The following is a 15,563-nucleotide window of genomic DNA, read 5'->3' as shown; positions in this document are numbered from 1 at the left end:
GAAAAGAGTTGTATCCCATTGTTCCGGAGGTTGCCGAACGATCGTCCCTTTATCAATCCTCTTGCTCCGTTTCCTGAGGACATTATCGCGGTGAGGGATCTGCTCAGGAACGGTCCTTTTTCTGGACTTTCTTTACGCCGAAGAGAGTTCGAAAGGCGTTGAGGTTTGTGCATCCTAGTCCTGCTTTGGGCGGGGAAACATGGAGTGATTCCAAGCCCGATGACCAAGGTCCCGACGCTACTCCCGCGGTCGCGACGGGGCTGAATTCTTCAAAGGGGAAAGATATTGACCTCGGTGACCTGGAGTTTTCTGTGGACGATTGCATGCTTCCAGGATGGGATCAAGACCTTGCTTTCGGCGATGGAAGCGTTACGAGCGAGGTCCCTATTCTGGACTTTGATGGTTTCTTTGCTGGTCTTCCCTCGGGCTTCGATGCTCCTCCGGCTACGAACGAGTCGGGGAGGCCGAAAGTCGTTGCGGAAGGATCTCGTATCATTAACGGGGTATAGGCTTTAAGAATTTTGATGATCGTTTCAATTATATATATATATTTACTTATAACGTATCAATCGGTTTTACAGGGCTTGAACTTGCTTGGATCGGCCATTATGGCGAGCCATAGAGAAGCCATGATCTATCGCTTTAAAGCGGAGAAGGCGGAGAAGGATCTTGCTCGCATGCGAGACGAGATGTTGGCGCGAGATGCTCAACTCGCTCGTGATCATGCCAGGGCTAATCATAGGGCGGAACGGAAGGGCAAGAGGGAGATTATCGAGGTGATGAAGACTTGCGCCTCTCAATTCCAGGTTCAGTACGGGAACCTCAAGGATGCTTTCAACTCGCTGGACGACTTCCGTGAGTGTCGCGGTTCAGTCGGGAGCCTTTGGAAGACAGATGACTACGTTTTCGAGAGGGAGAAGGAGTTAATGAAGGGCGGCATGAAGGATCATGCTCACGCTGAGACGCTCATTTCTCCGATCGATGGGAGGATTCAGGGATTCTGGGATCCCATCCCGGTTTCTCCTGATACTGTAGAGACCACGATCGAGTTTGCCGGTGGCGATGAGGAAGTGAACTATCCTGCGGATGCATTCGGACCTTCCTTGTCCGGGAATTTTAACTTTGATCTGTGAGAGGTGAGTGTTTGACGGGAAGAAGTTTTTCCCTTATCTAGTATTCTGCGGCCAAGTGTGGCTTTCGTTCGTATATGTCTGGCCGAGTGTGGCCTTCGAACTTTGTATGAGCCTGTTTTGGCCGCTTTTATTTTTATCGAGACTGGCCGTTGGTGGCTTTGAACCCCTACCGCTATGCGGTCTATATATATATAATGGATGTTTGTTTGAGTTAATTTGTTTTGAGTGGGTTTGAAGTAAACATGAGTTGTCTTCTCATATTTAATTTCGTTGAGGCGTTCAATCTGTTGGTTTGTTCGAGACGTGAGTTTTCGTAAAAATTATTTATTCTTACGAACTTTCGGGAACGTTAAGATATGAACGGAGAGACATGTTTTAGGATCTCGTATCATTTAGATATCATGTCTTTGAGATGTCTGAGACCAATGCGATGGGTTTAGGGCAAGACCTAGGTTTACTCTCGGTTTTAAGGTTTGTACGGTGACTAGCCGGCTATCGGCTTATATGACTTGTATGGTATGAATCGAGCATCTTTCCAGAGATAATTTTTAAGCCAACTGGAAGTTCTAGACCAAAATTTCGGATTTTTTTTTTGTAGCGCGCTTTCGTCCTTGTGTTGGACGTTCAAAGATCAAAAGAGTGATCAAGTTGCGTTTGTTTAAGACGGCTGATGTGTTCGTCGGGGCCAATCGATGAACAGAGTGTAAGGTTTTTGTGGTCGCGTTCGGACAATTTGTTCGCATCGTCTCGACTTTTAACTTGGCAACGTCTCGCAGTTATTTTGAAGACTATACGTATATTTTCGGTGCTGAAGAGAGATTGTTTTGCGATTTTGGGCCGTATGAGGCCGCTGACAAGAGTCTTAACGTTTGTAGATTTTCTAAGCGTGTTCTGAGACTTTTGCGTTAATTGAAGCGCATGTGTTTTAATAAAAAGGAGCGACGCATATCGTAGTAAAATTTTTTTCGAAATCTCTAAAATACTTGATTACAATAACGCATTTTTTCCTATGTGGGAGTATACGCACCCAATCCCCCCCCCCCTTTTTATAGAGGGGGATTGCTGAACTCGTCTTTCGACGAGCTGCCTACATACCTCTTTCGAGGATCAAGCCATCTCATAGTTCAATTTTACGCCGCGAGCGTTTTTACTCGGCGGTTGTCACCGTGCTGACCGCCTTGATCTTGAAGACCGTGGCCGGGGCAGCGTTCTCTTCTGGATGTTCCGGTTGAGTTGTAGTGTCGGCTTCGGACTCGTGTTGAGTTTTGACGTCCGAAGCGTTTGCGTCAGCGGACGATGTTAAATCGTCTTTTCTTGAAACGTTTTTGGCCGAAGATTGACCTATTTTCGTGCGCTTGCGATTTACCATTGCAGAAGTCGTCATTTGCCGTAACTTGTACTCCGCGAGGAAGCATAGTCGCGACTGTTTCTGACATCCCCAGATAGCTGCGACTCCTTTTGGTGTCAGGAATTTGACACCCAGGTGGTACGTAGATGGAACGGCTTGCATGGCATTGAGCCATGGGGTTCCCATGATCACGTTGTAGATGGCAGGATGATCGACTACCGCGAATTCGACAATTTTTGTGATCTCCTTGGCCATGACTGGTAGCTGAATCGAGCTGAGGGTCATCGATACTTCACCTGAAAAACCTGTGAGCGGTTTCGGCATTGGAGTTGCTTCTCCGAGTTCGATGCTCATCCGATTGAGAGTGTCGCGGAAGATTACATTGACCGTGCTTCCCGTGTCAATGAGTACTCTTCAAAATTCCAGATCTCGTATGACGAGATCTATGACGAGCGGATCGCAATGACGTTGATCGATCCCGCCGGCTTCCTCCTTCGTGAAGGTGATTGAGGAATTCTGATCATCTTCGGTAGGAGACCATGTAGGCCAGTTTGCGCTAGACTCTGCCTTCTGCTGGTAAGCCTTGATGGCCGAAACCGTATCGTTGCAGAATTGCGATCCTCCAATGATCATGTTGACTCTGCGACGATTGTTATCGTTCCCCTTGTCGTCCGGCCTTCTGTCGCGTTTATCCCCAGATTGGTTTCTTTGAGGAGATTTCTCCGCGGGAGGATTTCTGTCCGCCTTCGGGGGGTGATCGGTCTCGAGGATGAGATCTTTCACGCTGGTCACTTCTGAGTGCTCTCCAGCTAGTAGCTTCGCGGCCAGCCTTGCTCCCAAGACTTTGCAGTTAGTCGTGGAGTGACCTCGGGACTGGTGGAACTCGCAGAAGGTATTTTCATCATATCCTTGATTGCGAGTCCACGTATTACCCGTGGTTTGGTCCTGGTCCGAGCTGATCGCGTAATTGTGCGCTCCTTGGAGATCTTCCCCCTCGTGATGGACATACTTGTCGTTACGAGGGTTCTTCTTCTTCGTTTTTGGATCTACATCTTTTGAGAATGGTCTCACCGACTTATGTTTTTGCGATAAGACTTTCGTTTCTTCCTCGATCATGATGTAGTCTGTCGCCTTGTGGAGGGCGTCCTGGATCATCCGCGCCTTTCTGAGCACATCAATGGCCACCTTGTCGCTTATCCCGCTGACCCTGGACATTACCAACTTGAATCGGCTAATGAACTCGCGGAGGGGTTCGTCTTCCCTCTAATACAGACTCCAGAGATCGACATAGTAAGTTTCTCTATCTATGAACATAGAGTATTGCTTGAGAAATTCCGATGCGAGCTGTCGGAAACTTCCGATAGAGTTTCGCTTAAGGCGTGCGAACCATTCGAGGGCTGCCCCTTCCAGATTCTCGACGAACAGGCGGCAGTACCAAGCGTCCTTTTCGCCGTCCTTTAGTCTCGCTCTTCCCATCGTGATGTGGAAAGCCTGAAGGTGCGCCCTCGGATCGGTCGTACCATCATACTTCGGTACTTTGATTTTTCCTGGATCGGATACCCTCATATCTGAGATGCAAGTGGTGAAGGGGGTCTTCCGAGCCCCTTCCAGCAGCCTGTCGATCTCGGGGGCCGCGCTGGTAGTGTGATGGATTTGGGATTTCATGGCTCTTACTTCTGCCGTAGTCTTGGTGATATAGTCACGAAGATCGCGGATATCCGACGTCTCGCCAGCAGATTTCCGAGCATGTCGGCGTTTACTGCGAGTGAGTTCGGTTTGCTTTTCAGCCAGCTCTTCTTGTTCGTTCCAATAGAGGATTTCCTCCTCTTCTGTCATTGGTTTGTCGAACGGAGAGCTTTCCCGAACAGATCGGCTTCTGGTCCTTCTTGGATGTTTGTAGACGTCCTCATCGGTATCTTTGGAGGCATCGCTAGGATCCAGGTCGACGTGCTCGACTTCGTTATCCTCCGAATATTTTGCGGGAGGTGGAGGACTTTCAGGGTTCCCCTTTTCAACGAGAGATTTCTCGCTAGGGTTTTGACCCGAAGGTCGTTCCTGCGCGGCTCCAGGCCTGTTGAGTGGGGTTGCGAAGTCGAGTATTTTCCCGCAGAATTTAGTGGTTCCGCGGGGGCGGATTACTCGAGTCCTTGTCGTTAAAGTTTCAACTTGTTTGGTCAAGGTGCTCACGAGCTTATCCTATTCTTCTGACCTTTTTTCGTAGGTGGCGAACATCTTTTTAAACTCCTCGAGCGCCGCGGCGTTGACTGGTGCGTTGGCCGCGGATACGTCCGCTGCGGGAGTGTGGAGATCATTGCCACTGCTTCCGTTAAGAGGAGTCTGCATGTTATCCGCGTCGTCAGTTGACATGTCTGGTTGAGCGTGATGTGGTTGAGAGTTAGATTGATCTGTACCCCCCTCCTTCTAGCGCCAAACTGTGGGAACTGAAATTCGCAATATCGATTTCCGTTTAAATTAGGAAAGTTAGGAAAACCCTAATTTCCCAGAGGTCTCGGATATCTGTTAAACCACACGCCAAGCAATCAGAACACGCAAGTAAAGACGAAAAGAAATAAGAAATCGTAAAAGAGCAAAATGAGTTTTATTCCGAATTCGCGTATGAGCGTTACAACAAGGTAGAAGCCTCGGCTATGAGAGCTGTCGGCGAGATTCCTAGTTCTAACAACCTAAGACTGCAAAACCTAGTTGAGTCGCAGCTCGAAATAACAAAAACGGAAAGTTGCCTAATTGCTCTAAGTGCTAAGTTTGCTCTCAGAAAAGTCCTTTCCCATGCTTCTCGCCTAGGACTCCTTATATACTGGCTCCTAGGTCGGTTTGCGGTTTTTCTCTTCTGCCCTTAAGCCGTCATAGCGTAAAAATGGAGATATTCCATTTTTTCCGATCTTCGTAATTATCTTCAAAATTTCGTATTTATCCGCGGAAACTTGACATTTATCTTTCCTTACGAACCAAGCGTAAACCGTCATTCGGCTTACGGGCTGTTGGTTAAGAAATCGTAAGTTGGGCCTAGAGTCATGTCTTAGGTCTCTTTGGGCCGTCTTCTGACTCGAAGCGTTTATTACGGCTTCTTTCGATAAAGAACAAACTTTCCGCTGTTTTTACGGTAAAGTTTGATCGATGACTTTGAATGGCGGGAAACGTGAAATGGGTTCGCTACGGTCTTCGGGAGATAGCATCGAAGGGTAGACGAGAATGCATGGACTAATGTTGTATCGACGTTTCGGAATGGACGCTCGGTCGCTACGTAGCGACCGGACAGCGTGCATGTGCAGTAGTAGCATAATGTCCGAGCTTGGTTCGTCTGTGTTCCGATCGTCATACTCGGACCTATCCGTAACTGGTCTGGGTATGTTTCCGATGGCTTATGTTTGATCTAAATAGAATTCGAACGAAATTTTATCTCGGGAACATACGTTGCGACGTTCTCTTGATCGAACATGATTTGTTGCGAAAAGACATACTTGTATTTTGCGGGGATTTGGACGTTACCTTCATCGTAATCGTTTTTGACCCCAACATTTATGTTGAATTCACATGCGTATACAATGCACACAAACGACAACTCTCGTGACACAAAAAAGCAAGACTCGTGACTTCACATGCTTAGACTCGTGACTCTCGTGACTTCAACTCTCACTACTTTAGCTCCATCTTCCTCTTCCCTGTTCACACACACACATGATCTATAGTATACACACACAAACACGTACTGTGCTAACAACTAGTCTATGCATGATTGATTAACAGAAAATTGGAACTTGGAGAGACAGTGCAACGATCAACAAAGCAACGATCTTCATGAGACTGAACATTTCATACAACAGAACATTTCATACAACAGACATACAATATGAGACTTAGACCACACATGTTACATCGAAACATGACACAAAACATAGACAAGAAACACTTAGAGCACACATGGGACTGAACATGAAACATAGACAAGAAACAGAACATGAAACCTGATCACACAAATACTAAAGACCCTCGTTTCTAAGATGACTAATTATTCAACATGTCGGTAATTAGCTTGTCCTTCAGAGCTTCTTCAACTTCAGAAAGAAGCTCTTTTTTTTCCTAGCAGACCCATCTTAGAGAGTCTCTCTTTCACCGCCAAGTCCTTCTCCTTAATAGACCACGTGGTCTGAAACTCAGAGACAGCCTCGTGATCGACTATAGCTCTCTTACCACTTGCTGCTTTCGCTGCCTTCACGCCAGGAGGCCGTTTGGTTGGTTGATCACCTAGTTTGGTAGTTGCTTGAGAGCTTGATGATTATGCTCCATCCTCATATCTTCTCTTCTTAGTGCTTCCCTCCATCTTACTAGTAGCAAATTCACACCACTTTTGGTCATGGCGAATCTCTTCCCAAGCGTGGTGGAGGTTGAATTTTTTCTTATGATCGTTGTAGAAGATCTCGTGTGCCATTTTCACAACATCACTCTCACTCTGACCACTTGTCTTCTGTCTGGTTGCAGCCTCATAGGATCCACAGAACTTGCAGACAAGATCGTTAAGCTTCTGCCACCTTTGTTTACACTGGATTTGGCTCTCTCTTTTCACCCCTTTCCACCTTAGGACTAGCTTCAAAGTAAGCTGAAATGCGTTGCCAGAAAGCACCTGCTTTCTGTTCATTGCCTACAACAGGGTCCTTGCTCGGGTTGAGCCATGCGCTGATGAGGACTACATCATCTGTGGGACTCCACTTCTTTCTTCCTCTGAATGCTGAAGGCGAGTCCTCACAGGTGCTGGAGGTTTCGGTAGATTGAGTAAAGACAGGGCGTTGTGATGATCCGAGGTCTCCACCATGTGGAAAACTTTGATAAGGAAGGGGTTCAGGAAACAGACTATCTTGTTGACTGTTCAAGAGGTCAACAAAATTTGAGATCCTGCTATAGGGATTGGTAGAATCCATATCCTAATTTTCCAGACAAGTGAGAAAGAAGAAGAGACGTGTTTTGTGTGAGGTGGAAAGGGAGAAAGCGATAGAATATGAAAAGAAAGATAGAAAGCTCTGGCTTTAATAGATGAAATTAGAAGAAGATGTGTTTGATACAGATCTTTCAATGCCTAGACTCTTTAAGCTAAGTTCAATTCAGATGACTAGACATGTATCTACTTCTTTCTTACCTAACCACACGTTCATCACAAGCATTCATAACACGAGCATTCATCACAGAAGCATTCATCTCACGCATATTCCCTAACCGTAACCTAACTCTAACAAGTATTTATTAACCTAACTACTTTCCACAAAGAAATTAAGAAAAAAGGAAGACAATGAAACAAAGTTTTGCACAATTTACTAACCGAGAGTGTCAAGTAGTGGTTGCGGTCTGTGGTGGAGGTTTTGCTTGCTTCCATTCGCTAACCATCTTCATACAGAACCAGTTTGCTTGAGCTTTTCCTTGAGGAACCTGCACGTTAAGCCCCAAACAGATAAATTAAAGAGTGTCGGAATTTGCATAACTTGGTTACGGTATCTCAACTACCTAAACGACTTTAAAAAGAAATGAATTTGAAATTTAAAACAAATGAAATTGAATTTAAGAGCAATGATAAAATGGAATGAAATTGAAAGCATCAGAATCAGGTGAGAAAGTTCATAACTTGGAAAGTGATCTCGAAGTGGAAGAGAACGGGAGCGAGAGCAGGAGCTGAAAGACCAACAGAGGAGACGCCGGGAAGATGGAGGAGGCGCCTTGACTTCCCGAGAGACTCATCCTCCATCGTGGGTTTTGGTCACTCTGAGGGAGGAGAAGAGAGAACACAGAGGAGACAGAGTCGTCGATCGTCTCTAACAGAGAAGACGAGAGAAGGCGTGGTCGGTTTCGATCGCTCTAACGGAGGAGAAGAGAGAACACGGATGAGACAGAGTCGTCGATCGTTCGATCGTCTCTTACAGAGAAGACGAGAAAAGGCGTGGTCGGTTTCGATCGCTTTGAGGGAGGAGAAGAGAGAACACGGAGGAGACAAAGACGTCGATCGTCTCAAACAGAGAAGACGACAGAAGAGGTGGTCAGTTTCGATCGATCTGCCGGAGGAGACGAGAGAACACGGAGGATACACCGTCGTCGATCGTTCTTGACAAAGAAGCCGACAGAAGAAGAGATCGGTTTCGATCGCCTTGACGGAGAACACAAGGGACGAAACCATCAAGAAACAAGAAAAAAAAGAAAGGAAATAGATAAACCAAAAGACGGAAAAAAAAATTAGAACGTCCCTGCACTTTACACGTGCCTAAAAAACCCCACTAAATTTCGGTTCCCAAAAACCTAATTTAAGGATCGCTTATCTCTATTTTAATTAGTTTACATTTAATTAATTCTTTTTTTTTCTCTATAAACCATGTTAAGAAACTGAGATAAACATGGCCTAAGGTTTTTACACCACATATTTGAGATACAGTTTGCGTTGACCAATAGTGTACAGTAACATGTCTGCTATACCACATATAATCTAGTAAGTTCGGGCCCACAGCTACTAATGTAGATCTCAAGGTAATAGTAGAGACAAAGTATTTGTCATTCAAAACAAAAATCAGTGGCATTAATGTTCAACAAATCACGTACAGAACCAATTGTGGTGTTGTCCGTGTGGAACATGCATTTCATTACAAATAGGTCCTTTGCTATATTAAACACAGCAAATTAAGGATCTAGTATGACTGAAATATAGCGTGTTTTATAATCACATATGATTGAAATGTAGCATAACTTGCACCTAAGCTAACCTAACCACAGAGATGTCATACAATAATATATGTTAGATGGTACACATTTGGATTAGATTGTAAGAAAATAGTTGAGACTGTAAGAGGTAAGTTGGAGACCTAACTATTTTAGTAACATGTTAGCTATATATATTCAACTACGAGTATATCATTCGGATTCCATGCAAAAAGTATTAACAAGTTTATTGAATAATTCTATGCATTAATTTGTATCAAAATTACCATCTAATTTGCAAATCAGGGACCAAAACCAATTATGTGGTCTAACTGCCAAGATAATTATAAATGTTATCTACCTAGATAAAATGTCATATACTACTAATATATGTTAGATGGAACATGTTTTCTTAGATTCTACGAAAATAAGTGAGACTAATATATATATTAAATCAAATTTAAACATTATTAGATTGCAATAATTAAGTTAGTGCCATACTATTTTAGTAACATATTAGTGAGACACATGTTCTGAATCAAAATGGAAAATACTAATATCTGAAACGAAAATAGTTTAGGAATACAAGAAAAAATTGTAAACAAAAACAAATTATTTTGGGGTGAAGCATATGTTCTTTAATGGGTATCAACATCTTGAAAAAAACATGGTTCCTAGCTGTTTTGCTGACGGCAAATGATTGGGTGCAATTGTCTTGCAACGATCAACACCGCTGAGTGTGTGAGCCTGGATGAGAACACCGCTAAGTCTGTTTGGCTTTCGTTTTCTGGAATTCCTTTTGCCCGTGAAACTAGGAAAGGTTTGGAGCTGTTGCTGGGATAACTTGAAACAAACATCTCTTTCTAGAAAATGTGGTCTTCACTAACAAGTTTAACCATGTCATCAACGAGTTCATCCTCCAGTTCGCTGTCCCATCGGAACCGCCAGCCCCGTCTGGTCGTCTAATATATGGACATCACTGTTAGTGCAAGATGACACAACAATAGGTAATCCAGAAGATAAATCAATAGACAAATGCACAAGCAAACACCAATGCTTTTATTAGAATCTCCTTTAAACAATCTTTATAAGACTTGCTTATTCAGCTTTTACACGTCTAGTGTTAACACCCTAACACACGCTACTGAAAGATTCCTAAGCTACCCGCTTATGTCTCTTCTCCGTCAAGTACTTCAGCCACTGCTTCAGCACTACCCAAGAACACCTCCAAGAGCTTCTCTCTCTCTATAAGATCAGCCTCCGTGTCTCTGTCTCTATACATACGACCTCATAGCTATCTTATAGTTATTCTCCACGTTCCCGAAACCCTAGTCTCCAAGGCAACATGTATGGACATCTTCCATATCAATAAGTGCAACTTTCCTTTTCTTGGAATGCACTTATTCCTCTTTCTTTAAGTCATAAACTTGCTCCTCAAGTTTATTCCTCTTTCCAAATCTCCAAGATACTCTCTTGCTCTCCAAGTCTACACGACTCCAGCTCAGCACCTTGACTCCACATGTTCTTCACCACTCACTACGACGTCTGCTTCAGCAACTACGTCAGCGACTACTTCAGGGCAGACATCTTACATCTTCAATCTCCCCCTTTTAGCTTTGTGTACCGATCAAGCACAACACTCTTCTGGTTCAGCAACCACGTTGCAACCATGTTCCTCACCTGGAAACTTTCATACCAAATGTGCTTTTCTCCCCCACGAGATGTGCACCACGCCATGCTTTTCTCCCCCATGAGATATGCATTCTCTGTACCAGAACCACATCATTCTCCCCCTGCTTGATTGCATACTAAGCTAAAACAGATGCTTAGATGTCAAGCCTTACAGACATACCGTCTGTTTCTTTATGTATAATCATGACACAGCCCCTGCTGCAGCGGAATAACAAGTACTGCATCACGATCTGACGCACCTGTCGAGCTACCTCTCGACCCACTTCTGTTGAGGACCTGGATACCTTCATGTGTCATCTCCTTAACCATGAGCCATTCCCCATCCGCACCGAGTGCCCTCTGCACTCGTCACTATCACACCCCTGAAGATCATCTCGCACCACTTCCTGACGCACTTCGATCTCCTTCCCCTTTGTGCCACAAACAACCTCATGTCCTGGCTCCAGACTTGATGCTTCTTGATCAACCTCAAGATCACTCCTACCAGAGCTGCATCCATCTTCTGATGTCTCATCCTTGATCTCATCAAGTAAGCCATTCTTGGCTAAGGACACCTCTTCAACCCTCATGGGCTTAGTGAACGTCTTGTTCACCTTCTTGGCCATGTTTCTGCTCTTCTTACGAGCAAAATACTCCACCTTCTTGTGTCCAACCTTCCCACAGAACCAACAGCACATCCGATGTTGCTTTTTTCTTGGCCTGACACAGTTGCTGATGCACCGATCAGTCTCTTTCCTTGTACCAGTTGCACAACCATGCTTCAGAACCTCCTGTCTGACCTTCATGTTGTTGCACTGATGTACTACTTTTGGCTTGTTACTCACAGCTACGCGCTGTAGAACTTCCTGCCTTACTCTCTGTCGTATGTCCCGACGTACTTCCTGACAAGCTCCTTTGGCTCCACTTTTTGATGTGCTCCCATGCACGAAATGTGATAGCCCCTTCTGTTGTACTTCCTTAGTACTCTCAGCTCCTCGATATCCCAGTCCCCAATTCGCCTTGGCTGGTTGACCCATCGAGAGTATCTTATCCAACTCCTTGGATCCACTGTTGAGCATCCTGATCTGTTTGTGATTGTCAGCCAAATCACGTTCCAGCATCCTTGCTCTCTCTTGTTCACCAATAGCAACTTTCCTTAGATTGTTATTTTCCTGCTCAAGAGACTCATTCTTCTCATTCACAGTCGCAAGTTCTTCACGAAGTTCTTCAAGAAACTCGTTATGCTTCTGAGCCATATCCTCCAATCTCAGATTCTGATCCTCGACCCTCAACCACTTGTTAAGCAGCACATGATACTCCTCATCATCTGTGCTGAGATCTGAATCAGAGGACTTAATAGATCCCTCCTTGCGTGCACCAAATGCAACAAGGTTCTTTATCACCTTTCCATCTTCTTCAGACTCTGAATCATCAGACGACTGCAATGGAACTCCTTTCTCCTTCTTTGAGTTTGGACATTCACGCCGTGTGTGTCCAACACCTCTACACTCAGAACACTTAAGTTCTCTCTGTTGTGCTACATGACAGTCAGCCCTTATATGACCAACACCTTCACACTCATAGCATCTAAGACGTTCTCTTCTTCTGCTATTGCCACGATCACCTCCCTGGCGACCATACTGATTCCACCCACCAGAGGAATTCATCATCTTACTCAGATTCCTAGCCAACATCCGATCCCCATGGCATCTTCAACATTCAGAGATCTATCTCCATCTTTGTCAGCAGCAAGAGCTATACTCCTTGATGCACCACCTGACGTAGAGACTGAACTACTGTCTTTCTCCATCTCTTGTGCCTTTAGCATACCCACAAGTTTGTCAAACTTGAGCTCATCCGTGTTTGTAGTCATCTGCAAGACCACCTTGTGAGCTTCAAATTTTGTTGGAAGACAACGTAGTAACTTCTTTACCAGCTTCTTCTCCTTGTACTTCTTCCCAAGTACAAATGCTTCATGCGCCATACCACTGAGTTTGGCACTAAAGCTCGCCACATAATCATTATCAGACCACCTGAGATTCTCAAACTGCGATCCAAGATGATCTAGACGTGTCCTCTTAACACTCTCATCTCCTTCAAACGAATTCAGCAGGATCTCCTACGCCTCTTTAGCCGAAGTACTCCCCTGAATCAGCTGAAACTGCTCTGCTTCAACAGCTCCAAAAATCACTGACAACGCCTTTGCATTAAATTTTGATGCATTGCGTTCTGCCTCTGACCAATCCTCTTTTGGCTTAGGCTTCTTCTCACCTCATGTGACTATGGTAGGCTCCTCCCAACCAATCTCCACAGCTGTCCACGCATCTTCATTGATTCCTCGAATCATCTGCTTCATGCGAGCCTTCCAATGACCATACGGGTCCGCATTCAACACGATCGCCTTCTGCACAGAGATAATCGTGTCCATCTTCACCTTCAGGATCACACCAGTAACTTAGGTGACCCGCTTCTGATACCACTTGTTAGTGCAAGATGACACAACAATAGGTAATGCAGAAGATAAATCAAGAGACAAATACACAAGCAAACACCAATGCTTTTATTAGAATCTCCTTTAAACAATCTTTACAAGACTTGCTTATTCAGCTTTTACATGTCTAGTGTTAACACCCTAACACACGCTACTGAAAGATTCCTAAGCTACCCGCTTATGTCTCTTCTCCGTCAAGTACTTTAGCCACTGCTTCAGCACGACCCAAGAACACCTCCAAGAGCTTCTCTCTCTCTATAAGATCATTCTCCGTGTCTCTGTCTCTATACAGACGACCTCATAGCTATCTTATAGTTATTCTCCACGTTCCCGAAATCCTAGTCTCCAAGGCAACATGTATGGACATCTTCCATATCAATAAGTGCAACTTTCCTTTTCTTGGAATGCACTTATTCATCTTTCTTTAAGTCATAAACTTGCTCCTCAAGTTTATTCCTCTTTCCATATCTCCAAGATACTCTCTTGCTCTCCAAGTCTACACGACTCCAGCTCAGCACCTTGACTCCACATGGTCTTCACCACTCACTACGACGTCTGCTTCAGCAACTACGTCAGCGACTACTTCAGGGCAGACATCTTACATCTTCAATCACTTGGACCTAAGATAATATGTATATTTGTAAGTGAGAAAGTGATAGTCATTTTTATCATTGCCTAGTACTTCAATATATAAAATAGCCTCATACATCTGATGCAAAAATCTACTAGCAAAGCTTAGAGGTTAATAAAACCAATTAACGAGTGGTTTAGGGAATACATCATTGAGCAATGTCTATTATAGGATATCACAAAAGATATATCTAACCGCTAACATATAGTTTAGCATGTAATTTATCAAAAACACGTTACCTCCCAAATGTACGGCTATATATATGAGTTATCAGCCATGGTTTCTATAATGCACCTATCAATCTTTAAGGTGGAAAATGGAATCATGAACCACGTTTTAACAGTTCATAGGCAATACCTGACATTCTAGATCAGAGTCACGGGACTCCCCTGGATTCATGCAAAATATAACCGGATTTGATGGGTTTTTCCACCTATAGGTTCAAAAGCTTCAAGAATAGATTTGATTCTTTTGGATTTGTGATATGTGTTTATTCTTTCACCTATGAGTTCTTCACCTGTTGCGAACATGCACTGGGAAAGCTGCATCTCTTCCATCTACAAACAAAAGCAATCTAGTTGAGTAAATATAAATTTCGTTTCAAAAATATAAATAGATGCTAAAAACTGCATAAATCTTTCAAATGAATACTTACAATCTCATAAAATTTTATCACAACTATTTACAAAAATTTCAAAACTACGACCTTGTTTCTCTCTGAACTTTTTTCTTCTTAATTGAAAAGAAAAAAGACAAAGTGAGGGAGAAATGTAAATTTGATGGCAAACCCAAAATAAGTCTCGTTTCTCCAAAAATATCTTAGCAAGCTTGCTGAAGGATAAGAGAAGGTACCAACTCCTGACAACGTATCTAGCTGATATCTCCTAGGCTCATACATCGGTAGGGGTTAAATTGGTTTATTGAAAAAAGAACAGTTCGTGTTTCAAAAAAAAAGAAAAAAGAACAGTTCACCGTACGGTAAAGTGGTTGATACGTAATTATGATATTTCTCATGTATATGTGTCCAAATTTATATTTTAAGTTTTTATCACAGAAAAGATCTCAAAAACTAAAATGACAAAAATAGCATTTTGCATTTTGAAAATTTTAATTTTTTTTTATGTTTTTATTTTTTAAAATTTGAAATCCTATCCCCAAAATCCAACTCCTCAACTCTAAACTCTAAACCCAAAATTCTAAACCTTAAACCCTAAACCATAAACCTTAAACCTAAACCCCACCCCTTAACTCTAAACCCTAATGTCAAGATTAATTAACCCTAGGAGTATAAGCGTATATTTACTTCTTTTGATAAAACATTTAAGTCTACGTTGATCATTTTTATTTTTAAGGGTCTATCCTAAGAAATTTCTCAATTTAAAATGTTTATAAACTTAAAATACCTTTAATTTTAAAAGTAATAATTATAAAACTGACTCTATAATTTATTTTCACACATGTTGGTTCATTACCAGAGTTATTATTTTGATTACTTTCTTAGGAGTTTGTTTTATATTTTTGTGTATCACCATCTTTTTTTCCAGCTTGTGTATCACCATCTTAAATTTCTAATATATCACTCAACACGTATATTTTCTAAAA

At 43.2% G+C, this 15,563-nt stretch overlaps 2 protein-coding genes across 2 annotated transcripts; both read right to left on the bottom strand.

Annotated features, from left to right (window-relative positions):
- Positions 1-6,094: 6,094 nt before the first annotated feature.
- Positions 6,095-7,135, bottom strand: LOC125590390. The gene is made up of 4 exons (XM_048763947.1): positions 6,826-7,135; positions 6,614-6,744; positions 6,245-6,303; positions 6,095-6,161 (listed from the first exon to the last, which is right to left on the bottom strand). The coding sequence occupies exons 1-4, from the start codon at positions 7,133-7,135 to the stop codon at positions 6,095-6,097; spliced, it is 567 nt and encodes a 188-aa protein (XP_048619904.1).
- Positions 7,136-9,704: 2,569 nt separating this feature from the next.
- Positions 9,705-15,060, bottom strand: LOC111207422. Its single transcript, XM_048762649.1, has 2 exons — positions 14,617-15,060; positions 9,705-14,518 (listed from the first exon to the last, which is right to left on the bottom strand). Exon 2 carries the CDS (start codon positions 12,531-12,533, stop codon positions 11,154-11,156), a length of 1,380 nt encoding a protein of 459 aa, XP_048618606.1. The 5' UTR covers positions 12,534-14,518; positions 14,617-15,060; the 3' UTR covers positions 9,705-11,153.
- Between the last annotated feature and the right edge of the window lie 503 nt (positions 15,061-15,563).

This window comes from Brassica napus, chromosome C7 (genome assembly GCF_020379485.1).
Source record: "Brassica napus cultivar Da-Ae chromosome C7, Da-Ae, whole genome shotgun sequence".
NCBI lineage: Eukaryota > Viridiplantae > Streptophyta > Magnoliopsida > Brassicales > Brassicaceae > Brassica > Brassica napus.
The sequence above is the reverse complement of the archived record's forward strand: the minus strand, read 5'-3'. Positions and strand labels throughout refer to the sequence as shown.